Source organism: Orycteropus afer, unplaced genomic scaffold (assembly GCF_000298275.1).
Source record: "Orycteropus afer afer isolate SDZICR_OR568_19922 unplaced genomic scaffold, OryAfe1.0 scaffold00288, whole genome shotgun sequence".
In the NCBI taxonomy this organism is placed as follows: domain Eukaryota; kingdom Metazoa; phylum Chordata; class Mammalia; order Tubulidentata; family Orycteropodidae; genus Orycteropus; species Orycteropus afer.
This window is the reverse complement of record NW_006921875.1, coordinates 2982733-3001097: the sequence shown is the minus strand read 5'-3', so window position 1 is coordinate 3001097 and position 18365 is coordinate 2982733. Positions and strand designations below refer to the sequence as shown.

Genomic DNA, 18365 nt, shown 5'->3' with positions numbered 1-18365 from the left:
CGAGCAGCCCCCTTCTCCACCCCATTTTGAGTTACCTAAAGCCATGTGCTCAGCCGGGTGCTCATTCATTATTCATGCAATAAGCATTCTTTGAGCACCTACTGTGTGCCCGGCCCTGTCCTGGTGCTGGAGTACAGAGAAACCTCAGGGGTGGTGTACAGCTGCTGTCTCTGCCATTCTGGTGAGGACTCTGGGCCCTTCCTTGGGGAGCCACCCCACCATTCCATGCAGTCTTGGTAGGACTGTCAGTCGTGTGCCCTGCTCCTTCCTGTTCCACCTCCCATGTGCATGTGATCCAGTCTGGCCAATTGGAGTTTTTCTGAGATTCCATATATAGATTACAAGAAAGAAATAGTTTCACTTCCTTTTGGATCAAAAGTTTTAAATTTATAGGTTTGGGGTTGCCTGTGGTCATCTCTCACAACACTTTAAGCCTGCTTGCTGGGAAGGCAAACTACAAAAGAAAGAGAATTGAGAGACTGGTAATGAGAATTCTGATGATATCATCTAGGCTTCTGGATCTAACCATGCCTGAAGCTAGCCATTCCTTAAATTTTCCAATAATATTATGAGTCAATATATGCTTCTATTAATTAATTATTATTATTATTTTAAAGCCTATTTGTTTATTGCCATTTTCATCCAAAAGAATACTGACAACTTAGGACATTAATGGCTCATAAATAGAAACAATAATAAGTGTAGTTATATTGCATTTCAGTTTAACAACTGCAGTGGATTTAAAAAATAGCTACAAATACTTGGCAGTTTCTACCATCAAGTGGTGAAATCTATTTCCTCACGCCTTAAATTTGGACTAAGGAGCTGTGGTGGTGCAGGGGTTAAGGCATTTGGCTGCTAAACAAAATGTTGGTGGGTTGAGCCACCAGTCACTCCATGGAAGAAAAATAAGGCAATTTGCTTCCATAAAGATTTATAGCATTGGAAACCCAATGGGGGTCACTATGAGTTGGAATCGACTCAATGGCGGTGAGTTTGGTTTTTTGGTTTAAACCTGGACTGGCCCTGTGATTTGCTTTGATGACTGAAAGAGTGGGTGGGAAGGATGCCAGACTATTCCGAAGCCCCCTCTCAAGAGGTAATATACTTTCTACCCTTACTCGCTGGGAGCCCTGAGGACTGAAAAGGGATATGCAGAGAGATGACCGCCACTCTAGGCATCCTGGCTGAGATCCCAGATGAGGATCTCACATGGGGCCATCTTAGACCACTAGCCTCAGCTGAGCCACCAGCTGACTGTAGTTGCATGAATAAGATAAGAATACACCAGCAGAAGAAACTTGCAAGTTAACCTATGGAATGGTGAGACATAAGCCACTATATTAAGGCAATAAGCTTTGTTACACAGCAGTGATACCTGATACAGCATCTTTCTTAAGTTCTTACCACTGCTATAGCAAAAATACCACAAGGGGGTGGCTTTAACAAACAGAAATATTCTCACAATTTAGGAGGCTGGCAGTCTGAATTCAGGTCACCAGCTCTAAAGGAAGGCTTTCTTTCTGTGTCAGCTCTGGGGACGGTCCTTGTCTTTCTTCAGCTTCTGTTCTGGCCCTTGGTGATTCTCATGTGGCATCTACCTTCTCCCACCTTCTCCCTCCTTGCTGTCTGTGCGGTGCCTACACTGCTCCTTTCATATCTCAGAAATGACTGGCTTAAAACACACCCTGCCTTGGTAGAGCCTCATTAATGCAACACAGAAAGCCCAAGTCCCAGAGGCATTATATCCATATAGGGGTTAGTATTCCAATACAAATTATGGGGAATGAAGTGTGGAGGGGGGCACAGTTCAATTCATAACAGCACTGTAGTCTGGCTTCTCACCTTAGAGCAGTCAAAAAGTCTGGACACCTGTTTCAGGATCACTTGGAACCTGAAGTTACAGATTCTCAGGCATATCACACCATGTCTAACCAGAACCCCAGATAGTTCTGGTCCTGACAGATTCCATGGACCACTGCTGGCTCAAGGCCTAATCCTTAAGGAAGCAAGCTATTATTGGACTGCTTCTTTAAGAATAATTTCCAGGCTATGGATCAACTGGGAAAAACTGACTTGGATCCTTCCCAGGACTGCCTGCATTCCCTTGTTCTGACTCTGTTCCTGATTCACTCTCTAATCTATTGGGTTCTTTCACAAGTCTCTCTCCTTCACATCCAGTCCTCTGAACTCAGTTCTCCCTTCCTCCTCGAAGGAGGAAATGTGTTTTCCATCACTTATGGTTGGCCGTGTGATAGTTATTGTGTGGTAGTTAGAAGTACCAGCTTCAAAGTTAACCAGCCCTGGGCTTGACTCCCAATACTGTTCTTTGCACTGTGCAGCCTTGGGCAAACTACTTGACCTCTCTGAACTTCAGTTTTCTCATCTGTACAGTGAGAACGATAAAATCTCTTTGAAGACTGGAGAGATTAAATGAGCTGTCATGCAGTGATCTACTTAATATGGCCCTTCTATCTGTAGTCCTCCATTTTGTGATGTGTTGTAATCCTAGCCTCTATGCCTGTGGTTATAGTCTTATTTTAGAGTGAGTTGTACATTATGTTAATGAGGTGGGATTAGGGTAAGATGTATCTTGAGTCACCATCTTATTAGAGGATGTGACAGTCACTGCCCTTCACTGCCTACTGAAGTCATGCCCTTATTTGAGTCACATCTTTTATCTTACAAGAGGTAAAAGGAGAAAGAAGTAAGCAGAGAATGGGGGCAGGGGTAGATAACTACCACCAAGAAGAAGAGATAGGAGCAGACCACATCCTTTGGACCCAAGGTCCTTGTGTTAGGAACTTCTTAGATCCAGGAGACAGCAAGAGATGATGAGAAGCAGCAACAGCTGAAGCAGCAGAACTGGAGGCCAGCAGGAGATGGGGTGGTGGGCTTCCTGGCCGATGGAGTGAGACAGCTGAGTACCTTCAGGCAGGAGGCTTGCTGGTGGAGTAAGATGCCTCCAGGCACTTATTGGTGGAGCTGAAGAGCTTTGTAACACTTGCCCCAAATGGGTAGAGGCTGGGCTGGCTCAAGAGGCCCAAGGAACCAAGGAGCCAAGGTTCTGAGGGCCAAAGAGAGGCCTGCCTACAGGTATGGCTGAGACAAGTTGTCCTGACTGAAGGACTGTATCCTGAGTTGTTTCTGATCCTGAATTGTAACCTGTTACTTCCCTAATAAACCTCATAATCATGAATATGGTCTGTGAGTTCTGTGTGGCCATTGCAAAGAGTTATCGAACCAGCAGAGAAGTAGAGAGTGTCATGGGAGGGATAGCTGGTGTCAGAATTGGTAAAAAGGTTGGAGAGAGAAGGTGATTCTGTCTCTACCTCGTGAAGTTAGAGAAGGTCATACCTCCACCATGCCATTCTTACAGAGCTAATGAATGTGAAGTGTATAGGACACAGTCTAGCACATAGTAGGTGCTCACTAATAGTGGTTGTGGATGTTGTTGTTATTTGGTAAAAATGAGCAAACCCTTGGTTGAATCTCCTGGGAATAAGAGGTGGTTTCTTAGAAACAGGGAGCTTTGGTGGCACAGTGGTTAAGCACTCAGCTGCTAACCAAAAGGTCAGTGGTTCAGACCCACCAGCCGCTCTCTGGGAAAAAGATGTAGTAGTGTGCTTCCATAAAGATTACAGGCTTGGACACCCTGTGGAGCAGTTCTACTCTGTCCTATACAGTTGCTATGAGTCAGAATTGACTCAAGGCAATGGTTTTTTTTCTACTCGCTTGGAAGAAAAACAACAAAAAAGGGCAATTCCGAGCCACAGAGAACTTTGAGGGGCAGAGGCAAGTCCCTCCGCTTGCTGCTGCAGCTCTGTCCCTCCCCTGAAGCCCCTCACCTTATCCTGCTGGGCCGGGTCCTGATCCGCATAAATTTCCCTGGGAAGTCCTGCCACAGAAAGGCCCTCCGACACTCCTTGTCCAGGCAGATCCACAGGATTGGTCCACACTAACACACAACATCAACAGAGGGCACAAAGTGAGTTTCCCTAAGGCCTTGAAGAATATTTCCAGATTAACCTTCATATTCTTTTCCCCTGGCAATTTACATCTTACATAACTTTAAAATTACAAAGTGGTATATGTTCATTGAAAAACAAAGAAAGCATTATAGCAATATTGAAAAGGGGAAGCCCTGCCTCATTCTTCTTCTCCTGTGCTAACTGCACTGTTGTTTGGTTTGATGGGCCTCTTTCCAGATTTTTTTCTATGCTACATATTAGCTGATGACTTTAGGCAGGTCATTTAATCTCCCTAAACCTTAGTTTTCACATATATAACATGGTGACACAAATAGTCTCTATTATAAAGGGCTATTGTGAGGATTAAATGAGACAATTATTCAGAGCAGGAGTTGGCAAACTATAGCCCTGGAGCCAAATCTGGCTCATTCCTTGTTTTTTTAAATAAAGTTTTATTGTAACATTCATTTGTTTCCATATTGTCTATGGCTCCTTTCACACTACAACACAGACTTGAGTAGTTGCAACAGAGACTGCATGGACCACAAAACCTAAAATATTTTCGATCTGGGTCTTTGCGGAAAAAGTTTGCTGGTTCCTAACATAAAGCATTTAGCTCTAAATGCTAGCTGTTTTTACTGTAATTATGTAATTTTAAATAATTAATGAAAAATTAAAATGGAATTATATTACAGATATTCTTTCCCAATTCGTCTAATTTGTCAGTGTAGCAAAGACATCTTCCCATGTCAGTACTTGTAGCTGTCCCACGTTCTTTGTAATGGTAGCATTGCAGTCTATGGTACAAATGCACCAGAATTTATTTAACTAGATCCACTTTATGGGCAGTTAGGCTTTCCTGATTTTTTTCTTATTTACCCACAATGTTTCAAGAGCTATTTATATGACTTTTTAGGGTTTCTGCTGTCAGTATGTTTGGAAACTCCCATCATACATCATAGCAAACATATTACAACTCATTCACATCAACACTGAATACATTGTGTGTGTGTGTTGTGTAGAAATTTTGAAAGAATTTCTAGAATTCTGCTTTTGAGATTCCTCAACTCCAACTAGCACATTTTAAATTTCTACTATGATGTCTGAGCAGCAGGACTATATGAAGAAGAATGCAACATCAGGATTGGAGGAGAATTTATAAACAACCTGAGACATGCAGGTGACACAATCTTGCTGGCTGAAAGTGAAGATGACTTGAAGCACTTACTGAGGAAGATCAAAGACTACAGTCTGCAGTATGGATTATACCTCAACATGAAGAAAACAAAAATGCTCACAACTGGACCAATAAGCAACATCATGATAAATGGAGAAAAGATTGTGGGTGTCAATCAATACCCATGGAAGCAGCAAGTAAAAAATCAAATGATGTATTGGATTGGGCAAATTTGCTGCTAAAGATCTCTTTAGTGTTAAAAAGCAAAGATGTCACTGAGGACTAAGGTGAGATTGACCCAAGCCATGGTATTTTCAATCACTTCATATGCATGCAAAAGCTGGACAGTGAATAAGGAAAACCAAAGAAGAATTGATGCCTTTGAGTTGTGGTGTTAGTGAAGAATACTGAAAATAGCATGGACTTCCAGAAGACCAAACAAATCTGTCCTGGAAGAAGTGCATCTGGAATGCTCCTTAGATGAGAGAATGGCCAGACTTTGTCTCACCTATTTTGGTCATGTTATTAGGAGGGATCAGTACCTGCTCAGTAAAGTAAAGGGTCAGTGAAAAAGGGGAAGACCCTCAATGAAATGGATTGACATGGTGGTTGCAAAGATGAGCCCAAGCATAGCAAGGACTGTATATAAGCCCAAGCATAGCAAGGATGACACAGGACTGGGCAGTGTTTCATTCTGTTGTACACAGGGTCGCTATGAGTCAGAGCAGACTGAACAACATCTAACGTGAATAACAACATGATTTCTGGGCAATCATTGCTCACTCTGTCTTCTTGTGAAGTGAGAGATTGAACCAACTATTTTAAAACATTAATGAATGTTTCCATGAACAATTAATGAAGTCTGCATCATCACATTTGTGGATATTTATTTAATAACTTATTTGTTTTTGATTTTGCATTTTTCATTTATGTATTTTAGAGCCAATGATTTTTCTCCCCAGGTCTCAAAATTGTTTGCAGGCCCTGGAATGGCTAGTGGACATAGGCAATGGCCCATGGAGGCTGGTGAAAGCGTGGCCTTGAAAGCTGCCATGACCAGGCCTGGCTGTCATGTTTCCAGGGGCCACAGAGGAAAATGTGCTGAACTCTCAACCCTCCCTTGTTGTTTCTGCTTTGTACAGGGGTGAGTCTCTTCTGTGTCCTTATAGGCAAGAAACCAAGCCAGTCAAACAAAACTCTTCAGAAGAAGAAATGAGAAAACCCTTTCTCAGTTAGAACAAAGTCTTTTACCCTACAGTGTCAAATGTATTCAAACTCCTCCTTGAAGGTACTAGACCTTGGATCACGCTTTCTCCCTGCCTAGTGCCTTACCATGGCTTCCCATTGCTCCTTTTATGAGGCCTGGCTCCTGCTTTGCTCATCCTGGAGCTCATCTGCCATCCAACCTGACCATATCCTGGCACTCACCACCCACCACAGGGCCTTTGCACACACAGCCCCTTCCACCAACCACCACAGGGCCTTTGCACCTGCTGCTCCCTCCCCTTCTTCATTGGTGAATGTTAACATGCCTGTCAGGGCTCAGATTAAGTGTTACTCTCTTGGGGACACCTTCTGGCCTCCCAACTAAGTCAGCTGACCTACAGGTACCATGTACTTGTCCTGCCTGGTGTTGTCATGGTTACTACATTGTAGTAGTTTTACTATGAATTTTTTTAGTTAATGTTTGTCTCAGAGTTTGGGGACCATATCTCAGTTAGCTTACCACTAAGCTCATAACAAGTCTCGTAATTAATCCTGTTTTGGAGGTGTGCAGAGTGGAGCATCGTTACAAACAAACCTCCACTGACTGATGGGTCGTGGCACACGAAGTGCATTGACCAGGACTGGAACCTGTGTCTCCTTCATGGAAAGATAATCCTCTCATTGAACTACCGCTGCCCTCAACTGTCTGTGTAGAGGAGTGGGATTTGATCTGAGACTCCCTTTCCTTATAACTGGGCAGAGAGGTGCTAGGGGAGGTAGCCCTCACCCACCTCAAACTTCTCTGCTGGCTGCTATTATATCAAAAGAATCTAACAACCATGCACAACCAAACTGGCTTCACTCATTTAAAACAACCCTCTAGTTGCTGGATCCTTTGGAGGTCCCAGTGGGGAGGATTCTGAGTGAAGGTCTTGAAGGCCGTGGAGATGGGATGGCAGGAGTGGGAACAGAGGCACTTTAAGAGAGTGACGGGCAGCAGCAGTTATTTACCAAGTGATAGGGAAGCTGCTTTAATATTTTAACAACCATCTGGCTGTCCTGGTACTTATTAACTGATGACCAGTCCTCTCCAGGGCTGCATTTGGGCATGTGTGTACTTTAACTGTGTCAGAGTGTGACCTCTTTAGGATGTTGACTGGGTTTCTACGTACTATAGGATCCTTGGTGGTGCAATGGTTAAAGCATTCATCTGCCAACTGATAGGTCAGTAGTTTGAACCTACCAGCTGCTCCATGGGAGAAAAACGAGGCAGTTTGTGAATCCATAAAGATTTACAGCCTTGGAAATCCTATGTGGCAGTTCTACTCTGTCCTGTTGGGTTGCTATGAGTCGGAATTGACTTGATGGCAGTGGGTTTTTGGGTACATATTGTAAATTATACTTACATGTTAAATAACAATCATGGATAATAACAATTAACAATTTAACTTTTAAATATCATAGTTGTTGAGGATTTACTATGTGCAGGTTCTGTGCTCAGCACTGATGTTCAGGATCCCATTCATGTTCATAACAAAAGAGTGAGATGGGTATTATTACCGTCATCTCCATTTTACAGACAGGGAATCTGAGGCACAGGGACGTCAAGTCATTTGCCCAAGGTTATACTGCTGGCAAGTGGTAGAATCAAGATTTGAACCTGGTTTTGTCTGATTCAGAACCTATGCTCTTAACCAATATGCAGTGGATTTATTGAAGCAGAAAGATGTTTATGATATATCATTGAATTTAAAAAGCAAGTTACCAAGCAAGTTTAGATTCAAACTATCTCATTTTTGGGAAAAACTATGTGACAATCAGTACAATATTTTTAAAAAACTATCCCATGTATTCTCTGTTCTCGATAATTCTTTCTCCTGCACTGACAGTGAATTTATTTTAACGAGGGAGGAACAACTCAAAAAAGGAGGGTGGTAAAATCAATGCCACTGAACTGTACACATAGAAATTATTGAACTGGTGTATGTTTTGCTGTGTATATTCTCGGCAACAACAAAATTCATAAAACTCAAAGAAACAAACAAAAAACAAAGTGGAAAAGAGCCAGACATAAAAAACTATAAAATTCCATTTATATGACATTCTAGAAAAAACTATAAGGACAGAAGTCAGCTCAGTTGTTGCCGGAGGTTGGGGGAGACCTGACTATAAAGAGACATAGAAAGATTTTTTTTAAGAAGGACACGTTCTATATCTTGATTGTGTTGGTGGCTACACTAATGTGTATATTTGTCAAAACTCATCGAATTATTCACTTACAATGGTGAATTTTATTGTCTCTAAGTTATACTTCAGAAAACATAATTTAAACAATCTTTTAAAAAGACTATAATAAATAAAGCTGAAGCTATATTTCCTGTGGAAAGAGAAGGGTGAACACCACCCGGAAAAGAGGTTCTCTGCTGGGATTATTTTGTACCCAGGGGATATTTGGCAAAGTATGGAGACTGTTTTGAATGTCACAACTGGAGGTAGGGACAACTATTGGCATTTAGTGGGTGGAGGCCAGGGATACTGCTAAATATTTTACAGTGCACAGGACAGTCACTGACAATAAACAACCATATGGCCCAAATGTCAGTAGTACCAAGACTGAGAAACCCTGATCTAGAATAAATGCACCCTTGCCTTTGGGTGTCCAGACAGTGTTTTTCAAATCTAAAGCAAGGCAGCAGTCTAACAGCAAGGCATTTTGATTTGAAGAGCCTAGCTTTGTTGAGTGAGAAAAGGATTTTCTCAGTGCCCCAAAGTAGGTGTTTTCTGTCAAAGCCAGCCTGGATGACTAGAACATAGATTTTACATCAAACCAGGGAGTAGAGAGGCCTAGAATCTTACAACAGGAAAATTCCCACCACAAGAAAGATGAAGGAACCCTTTCTATTGAGTTAAGGGTTAGGGGTGGTGGAGAGATCGGGTGAATGAGAGTGAAAAGTTAGAATCAGACATCATGGTACCCCTTCAATCCAAATGACATCTGGGTGGAGGCTGTGATGGAAAAGCCCAAGTAGATGTGAGGGCCTCTAAGCCCAGAACTTCCTTTCCACTTGCTACAGAGATTGTAACACCATGAGAGAAGCCCCAAGTTCAGCATGGCACTGGAGAAACATGGGAAAACATGTAGAAACAGCGTTTAAACAGTGAAAGATAAAAACAGCTGAGTACAAAAAAGAAAGAAGGGGAAAAGAAAGAGCCCGGATGAGATAAACAAATGGTGATACATTCATACAACGGAAGACTACTCAACAATAAAAAAGAACAAACTAGTTGTACACACACCACGGATGGATGAATCTCAAAAGCACAATGCTGGGTAGTAAAAAAGGTTTACAGAAGGATCTATGGCACACAATTCCATTTGCTTGAGAATCTAGAAGAGAAGAATAAAGTCTATGATGGAAAAAAATTCAGAAGAGACTGTTTCTGGAGGTGGGGATGGGGACTGACAGGCATGGGACGTAAGGGAACTTTTCTTGGACCTTGATAGTGGTTTGAGTTACATAGATGTGTACAACTCTCCAAACTCAATGAGTGTACACTTAGGATTTGTGCCTTTCATGGGCTGGTAGCCAGCCTCCAAAATGGGCCCAATGACTTCTATCTTGTAGTATTCATATACTTGTGTAGTCCTCCCCACAAGGGATAGGAATGATTTATATAACCAACAGTGTACTACACAAATGAGGGAAGGACCTCTGAGGCTAGATCCCAAAAGACATTGCAGCTTCTGCCTTGCTCTCTTGGATCACTTGTTCTAGAAGAAGCCAGCTGCCATTTGACTCAAGTAGCCTATGGAGAGGTGCATGTGGTGAAGAACTAAGACCTCCTACCAACAGCCATGTGGGTGCCATTTGGAGACAGGTTCTTTAACTTCAGCCAAATGTCCAGGCAATGACAATCTCAGCTGACAGGTTAACTGCAACCTCCTGAGAGACCCTGAACCAGAACAAACTAGCTAACTCCCTGAATTCTTGACCCATAGACACTGTGTGTGATAATAAATAATAATCATTATTTTAGGCCCTAAGTCAGCAATAAACAGAAAATTGGGCATATGGAGTGGGGGACTTTAACAAAACCATAAGATGTGGGAAAGGCTTTGGGATGGGAAAGCGATAGAAGCTGCAAGGACTTTTGAAGATAATTTTGGTGAAAGTTTGAAGAGCACCAAAGAGTCTATTAATAGAAACCTGAAGGCTTAGAGGGAGGTAAGGAAAATGTTACTGAAAATTGAGGGAAAGGGAATCTGTGTTATGTAGTGTTTCATAATATGTTGCCTGTGGTAATGTGGACAGTAGAAAATATACCTAATGAACTGGGTGATCTAGATAAAGAGATTTCCAGGCAGAGTGTTGGAAAGTTACTCCTTGCTACTTACAGTAAAGAGTGAGAGGAGAGAGAGAGGCTAAAAAGAAAAAAACAAAACTCATTGCCATCAACTCTGAGAGATGCCCCAGGTTTCCAAGGCTGTAATCTTTATGGAAGCAGACTGCCACATCTGCCTAGTGGGTTAAAACTGCTGACTTTTATTAGTAGCTGAGTGCTTAACCACTGCGCCATCAAGGTACCGTAAGCTAAAGGGAGAATTGTTAAACAATAAGGACACAGGACTTGAAGTATTGGGTTTAAAAATTCCCAATCTCAGTGGAGAGTGTGCCCATGACCATGTATAGGGTTGGTAGACAATGTTTCTACAAGTGTATTTGTATGTTCTGTAAGAATTTCCAGATACATAGTAGAGCTGACAAGGGACTAGGTTGTAGTCACTTCTTGGTCAAAGCCAGCTACCCGAAGGAAGCAAGTGGTTGGACCTGTGGGCTTGGGACCATGGTCTCAGGGGACGTTAAGCTCAATTGACATAACATACTACACAAAAACATTGTTCTACATATTACTTTAGTGACTAGTGACTGGAATCTTAAAAGCTTGCAAGTGGCCATCTAGATGCAACGATGAGTCTCTCCTTGTCCAAAGCAAAGAATGAAGAAAACCAAAGATGCATGGAAACAATTAGTCCAAGGGACTGGTAGACCATGCAATCCTCAGCCTATATGACCATGAGACCAGAAGAACTAGATGATGCCTGGTACTGTCAACCACTTGGAGGGGGATTGGTGCAAGAGATCCTAGAAGAGTGGGAGAACAATGTGGAATAAAACTCAAAATCATAAAAAATGACCAGGTTTGCTGATCTGATAGAGCCTGTTGAGACCCCTGAGACTATGATCCCTAGTTACCCTTCAGGTCCGGAACTCCTTTGGCTTCCAGCCAAACAATAGACAGCCATATGGGGCGAACATTTACATCAGATAGACACACTCTTTGGAGTGATCAATCATGGGAGAACAGAAGGGCAGTGTTTGCACAAGGAGATAGCTTGAGGGGCAGGAGTGCATGACAGGAAAGGACACAGGGAAGAGATGACTACAGGGAAGAAGTGGGAAGAGAACCATTACATTGTGGGGAATTGCAGTCAGTGTCATGAGACAAAATGTGTACGAACTAACTGCTATATGGAAAATGAATTCGCTTTGTAAATTTCACCCAAATCACAATAAAAATTAAAAAAAAATTCCCAGCCTCAAATTTCTGATACCTTCTTAGCCACACCCTGAGAGAGTGAGACACTGGGTTCATGGGCTTGGGACCATGGTCGTAGGGGACACCAAGCTCAATTGGCATGACATACTATACAAAAACATTATTCTACATCTTGCTTTGGTGACTAGTGATTGGAGTCTTAAAAGCTTGCAAGTGGCCATCTAAGATACAACAATTGGTCTTTCCTCATCCAGAGCAAAGACTAATGAAGCAAATAAAAAACACATGGAAACAATTAGTCCAAGGGACTAGTGGACCATGCAAACTTCAGCCTACATGACCCTGAGACCAGAAGAACTAAATGGCACCTGGCTACCACTGTCAACCACTTGGAAAGGGATCAAAATACAAGATCCTGGATAAAGTGGAAGAAAAAGTGGAACAAAACTCAAAATTACAAGAAAGAGCAGGCTTACTGGTCTGATAGAGACTGCTGAAACCCCCAAGACTATGGCCCCTAATCACCCTTCAGGCTTGGAATTGAACTCACTCTCGTGGCTTCCAGACAAATAATAAACAGGCATATAAGATAAACATTTACACCAGGTAGGTACACTCCTTAAAACAATCAACCATGGGAGATAAGAAGGGCAGCATTTGCACAGGGAAGTAGCTCAGGGTGCAGGAATGCATAGGAAAGAAGGACACAGGGAAAGAGTATCCAGAGGGAGGAAGTGGTAAGAGAGCTGTTACATTATGGGGACTGCAGTCAATGTCGTGAAACAAAATGTGTATGAACTGTTGTATGGAAAGTAAATTTGCTCTGTAATCTTTCACCCAAATCACAATTGAAAAAAAAAAAAAAAAAATCCCAGCCTCTCCAGATGGGAAATATAATTTAAGAAATAGGTTCTGGTCAAAGGTTATATTAAGGTCACTCTTAAGATAACATGGTCTAGAGATGAAGCTAAAGGTGTGACTGTAAAATCCTTTGCTAAGAACTCAGAAAGATCTAAGGCTGTGCTTCAGAGAACTATTAGGTCAAACCATCCAGCTTCTACAAAGCTTAAGGGTGCTGTCTCTTAAAAATCTTAGCAGAAACCCAAAATAGAAAAAGGCTAATGTCAAAGAAATTTGTGGGTGTGGCTGTTGCCTAATAGAATGAATCCCACTAAGAAATACTGCCAGCTTGGACTGAAAGTAAAAACTACTAAAGTAAAAGAGGCCTTAGACCCCCAAGCTTCTACAGGTCGGTAACAGACTAATAAAACTATACCTTTCGTAGAAAAGGTAGAATGGCTCAGAGTGCAGAACTAAGAGCACAGAGGGCAGAGCCAAGAGTCAGAGGGAAATCATTCCTAGGACTGATCCTAATCAAGGAACTTCCAACATATTCCAGCTTTCTTTCAGAATTGCTAGGGGCCAGTGGTTCTTGTTTGTCTCCTGTTTTCCCCCTTTTGAACAGAAGTGCCTGTAGAAGTTATCCCAAGTCTATTCCACCAATGTATGGTGGATGTGTGGAGGACAAAAAACTTGTTGCTTTAGTTTACACTTCTTCAGATCAATAGACACTGGACTCAAGGAGCTGAAAATAAGGAACTACACCCAATGAGTTTTACGTGCACCAAAGCCAAAACCCACTGCCATTGAGTCAGTTCTGACTCATCGTGACCCTTTAGGGCAGAGTAGAACTGCCCCATAGCGTTTCCAAGGCTGTAAATTTTTACAGAAGCAGATTGCTTCATCTTTCTCCCATGAAGTGGCTGGTAGGTTTGAACTGCTGACCTTTTGGTTGGCAGCCAAATGCATTAACCACTATGCCACCAGAGCTCCTTATGTGCACCAAGACCTGATTTAGATGATGAGATTCTTGACTTTGAGCTGATGCTTTAATGGGATGATAATTTTAGGGATCTCCGGAGGAGGTGAGAGTATTTTATGTGTAGGAAGGATGTGAACCATTTCGGATCAGAGGGCAAACTGTAATAGTCAGCCTCTCAATGACCACCAGTAATTCTTCCCTCCTGATATTCAGACTCATGTAGTCTCTTCTCATATTGGATAGAGCTGGTCTGTGTAACAAATAAAGATATTGCAAAAATGATGGAGTTTCACTTCTGAGGCTAGATCCTAAAAGACACTGACGCTTCTGTCTTGCTCTCTTAGACCATTTTGCTCTGGATAGGCCAGCTGCCGTTTTGTGAAGGAACTCAAGCAGCCCTACAGAGAGGTCCACGTGATAAAGAATTGAGGTCTCCTTCCAACAGCCATGTGAGTGAACCATCTTGAAAGCAGATTCTTCAGCTCTAGTCAAGCCTTCAGATGAATGTAGCCCTGGCCCACAGTTTGACTATAACTTCATGAGTTTAAGCCAGAGCCCCCACACTAAGCCACTTCCAAATTCCCGGCCCACTGAAACTGTGTATGATCATGTATGTTTAATGTTGTAGGTTGCTTAGTTTCGGAATATTCTGTTATGTAACAGTTAAAAACTAATACATACTATATGTTAATTTTACATACAATAACAAAAACTGTAACCAAATATTAAACTCTAGACAATGGCACACATGCTGAAATAGTTAAAAGGAAGTTTAAAGCTGTATGCAATTTACTTTGAAATGCACAAAAAATAAGATGGATTAATGAGCAGATAGATATGTAATAAGTCAAGGGTAGCAAAATGCTAATGATAGAATCTAGGTGGTGGGTATTCAAGTGTTCACCATAAAATTCTTTTTATTTATATTTTGCTGTTTGTATGCAAATATTCTTAATGAAAAGTTGTGGGAAAATGGCCGAATAACTTCTTTTTATTTTTTATTGTGCTTTAGGTGAAAGTTTACAAAGGAAATTGGTTTTCCATTTAAATTCACACACATTTTGTTTTGTGACACTGATTGTAATCGCCACGATGTAATAGCACTCTTCCCACTTCCTCCCTGTGTTTCCCATTTCCATTTATCTTTCTTTCCTATCCCTTCCTGACTTTCCTGGCAACCTCCCAGCTGGGCAATTTCTTGAGTGGTAGGTACATGGGGGTTCATGTGGTGATGATGCTGATAAAGAAAATGAAGTATACTGCAGAGATATATTTCATTCATTCCTCAGCTTGTATATTTCACAACAATGTTTTAATGGCTGAGGTGAGTGACTATGTCAATGATCCTGAGTGAGACTAGGGGATGGTATGGAGGTACCGAGAGAGCTGGGGACATAGAGGAGTGTGGAGCTGGGACAGAGAGCAGAGAATCGGACCTTGACACCAGAAATCAAGGTGAAATAAAGTTGTATAACTACGTATCCCAAAACTTGTTGCTGTCAGGTGCCGTCGAGTCAGCTCCAACTCATAGCGACCCTAGTCCAACAGAATGAAACACTGCCTGGTCCTGTGCCAGCCTCACAATCCTTGCTATACCTGAGCCCATTCTGGCAGCCACTGCATCAATCCATCTCGTTGAGGGCCTTCCCCTTTTTTGTTGACCCTTCACTTTACCAAGCATGACATCCTTCTCCAGGGAATGGTCCCATCTGACCACATGACCAAAGTAGGTGAGCGAAGTCTGGCCATTCTCACTTCCAAGGAGCATTCCTGCTGCACTTCTTTCAGGATAGATTTGTTAGTTCTTATAGCAGTCATGGTACTTTCAGCATTCTTCGCCAAAACCACAGCTCAAAAGCATCAGCTCTTCTTTGGTCTTCCTTATTCATTGTCCAACTTAGAGACTTAAAACAATTGTGCCCAGAGAAGTTGACCTGGCTACTCTGTCAGTGAGGCTGGTGAGGCAGAAAGCAGACAGTAAGCTCCTCCCCAAATGCCTGGTAGCTTTCAAGTGGGGGTGGGAAGGAGAAGGAAGGAAACCCTGAAGGCTGTGCGTGGCCCAAAGTGACCAGGCTGTGAATAGATAGCCACTGAAATAACCCTTAAATTTGACCAAAAAAATTACATTAGATCAAGTATCTCACTTCTGGGGAAGTTAGTTTCCTTAATAAACCCGAGTCTCCTTCATACTTGTAAAATGGTAATAAGCTACTTTAAAACCTTCTAGGGCTCTTGTGGGCCAGGAGGTTTTCAGTTACTGATATTTCTACACATTTGAGTGAACGTGTATAAGTTTAGATCCTATTATACTTTCATACATGTGTATACTCAGGTACACACTCACCAAAGGGCTACTGGAAGGATATACACCAAAAAGTCCACGGGGAATGAGGGTGATAGAGATTACAGGCAATTTTTAACTTTTTTCTTACTTTCTGTTTATCCTAATTGTTTTTCAGAATTGACTATGTCCTATTTTTAGCATATGAGATAAATAAAAGCAAAAATGAAGAAATGCCCTTGTGGCTGTAAATCCATCCCATAAGCCACAAACAGAAGTGCCAATGAATACCTTGCTTGATGATGGGAGACTTGTGGGCCTTATCCGCCACAAACGAGAACATCTTCCCACCAGCACTCACAGGCCGCTTGTGGGAGTTGGGCTGGACCATGGGCCGGGGGAATCCCTGGGACCAGCTCCTCTGCACTGGCACTGGCCGGACGCCCTGGTGGAAGGGGAACTGAGGTGGTGAGGGTGACTGGTTCGGCTGCTGTGTGGTCCAAGGTGGCTGTGGCCTTGGCCAGGGTGTTGGACTCCTCACCCACGGGTAGGAGACCTGCAGGAGCAGACAGGAGGGTCAGGGAAGGTTACAATCAGCTGGGATGGTCTCTATACCTTTGTTCTAGGCATATAATTGCTGCCTGAGGTCTCAGTTTACCAGTCACCTCCCTCAGGAAGCCTTCTTGGATTTTGCCTAAGTTTAGGATGGTGGTCCTTGCCATGGGCCATGTGGAACCCTATCACACCACTGTTTACTGTGTGCATCCTTCATGCCAGGCATGCACATGCATTAACTTATTTAACACACTCAACACTGGGGAGAGGTTGATGCTGAGCATGGTCTTTCCCAAGGTCATAGGTTTGGTTGTGGACTGCTGAGCTCATAGAATGTCACCTTCAACAGATTAGGGATATGTTGTCTATCATGCTCACCACTACTTCCTCAGCAACTAGAATTAACACCTAGCATATGGTAAAACGCAGTTGTCCTAGAGTTCACTCAACACGTGGACACTTCCTGTGTGCCAGAGTAGGACTGAGTGCCATATGGTCTTCAGTGGCTGATTTTTTGGAAGTAGATCACCAGGCTTTTCCTCCAAGGTACCTGTGGGTAGACTCGAACCACCAACCTATTAGTAGTGGAATACATTAACAGTTTGTACCACCCAAGTATTTCTGACACAAAACAACCAGAAAATGAAGCCCACTGCTGTCAAGTTGATTCTGACTCATAGCAACTCTTTAGGACAGAGTAGAACTGCCCCATGGGATTTCTAAGGCTGTAAAAGCTGACAGAAGCAGACTGCCTCATCTATCTCCTGTGGAGCAGCTGAGGGGTTCGAACTACCCACTTTTGGTTAGCAGCCAAATGCTTTAACCACTACACCACCAGAGCATAATAGACCCTCAAACACTGGTTGGAAGAATAAATGAGCAAACCACTGTGATTCCAGAGCAACTCTGCAGGACTCTGCGGCCTATTGTCTTGCTGCCCGTGCCAAGATTCTCTCTGGCACCTCTGCTCTATCTGGACCCCCTAGGCTGAGCGCTCTGGGGTGGCAGGGTCCCAACTGTCTCATTAACTTCTGCCCCTCCACACCCCCACACCTGCTTCTTAGCAGATGCTCCAAGATGCAACCTTCAGTTGTCTGACCCTGGGGCAGATGTATGTCTGTAGCTACTTCCAGTGGAGAACCCATCAAAATTCATCTAACCAGGGGGAAGCAAATGTTGAGAAGGGCTGATGCCTGGCTGTGGTCCTGGTTTAACACTTTGGTGGTGGTTTCTCATGGCTACTCCCCCTTGTCAAGTGGTTAAAGGGTGGCATTTATGAGTGCTGTCATTTACTGCACTGCACTTATCCAGTCCTCACAATGACCTTTCCAGGGAGGAGGTCTCCTTGCTCCTGTTTTACAAATGAGGCTTGGAATTTGCCCAAGGTCAAGCTGGCAGCGGTGAAGACAGAATTGGGATCAAGGTCTAAGATCGCTTTCTCTCTCCTTCCCCCCCGCCACTCCTCACTCTCTCTCTCCTCTCTTCTTCTTCCCTTTCCCTCTCCTTTCCTCTTTTTCTTCTCCCCTCTTCTCTCCTCTGTTGTCTTCCTTCCTCTCTCGTCTGCTGTCTCTTGCTTTCCTTCCCTCCCTAGCCAGAAAAACACTTCTGAAGTAAAAAGCTAAGTTCAACTGTCAGCCCTGGGCCACACATCTATTCTCCCTGGATTCATGCTTCTGCTTCTGGACTGCAGAGGACAGGAGCTCTGAGACAAACACTGAGGGATGAGACAGGAGGCTTCCAAAATATGCTGTTGTTGTTGTTGTTATGTGCAGTCAAGTCGGACCCGACTCATAG

At 43.0% G+C, this 18365-nt stretch overlaps 1 protein-coding gene across 1 annotated transcript in view; it reads right to left on the bottom strand.

Moving 5' to 3' along the window:
- Window positions 1-18365, bottom strand: part of FHAD1 (forkhead associated phosphopeptide binding domain 1) — a 180895-nt gene that overhangs the window by 104574 nt on the left and 57956 nt on the right. The window contains exons 3-4 of the mRNA XM_042782301.1: window positions 16308-16572; window positions 3849-3958 (exon numbers count right to left, since the gene is read on the bottom strand). Of these exons, the coding sequence (XP_042638235.1) occupies window positions 3849-3958; window positions 16308-16572 (375 nt within the window). The remainder of the gene's footprint in view (window positions 1-3848; window positions 3959-16307; window positions 16573-18365) is intronic.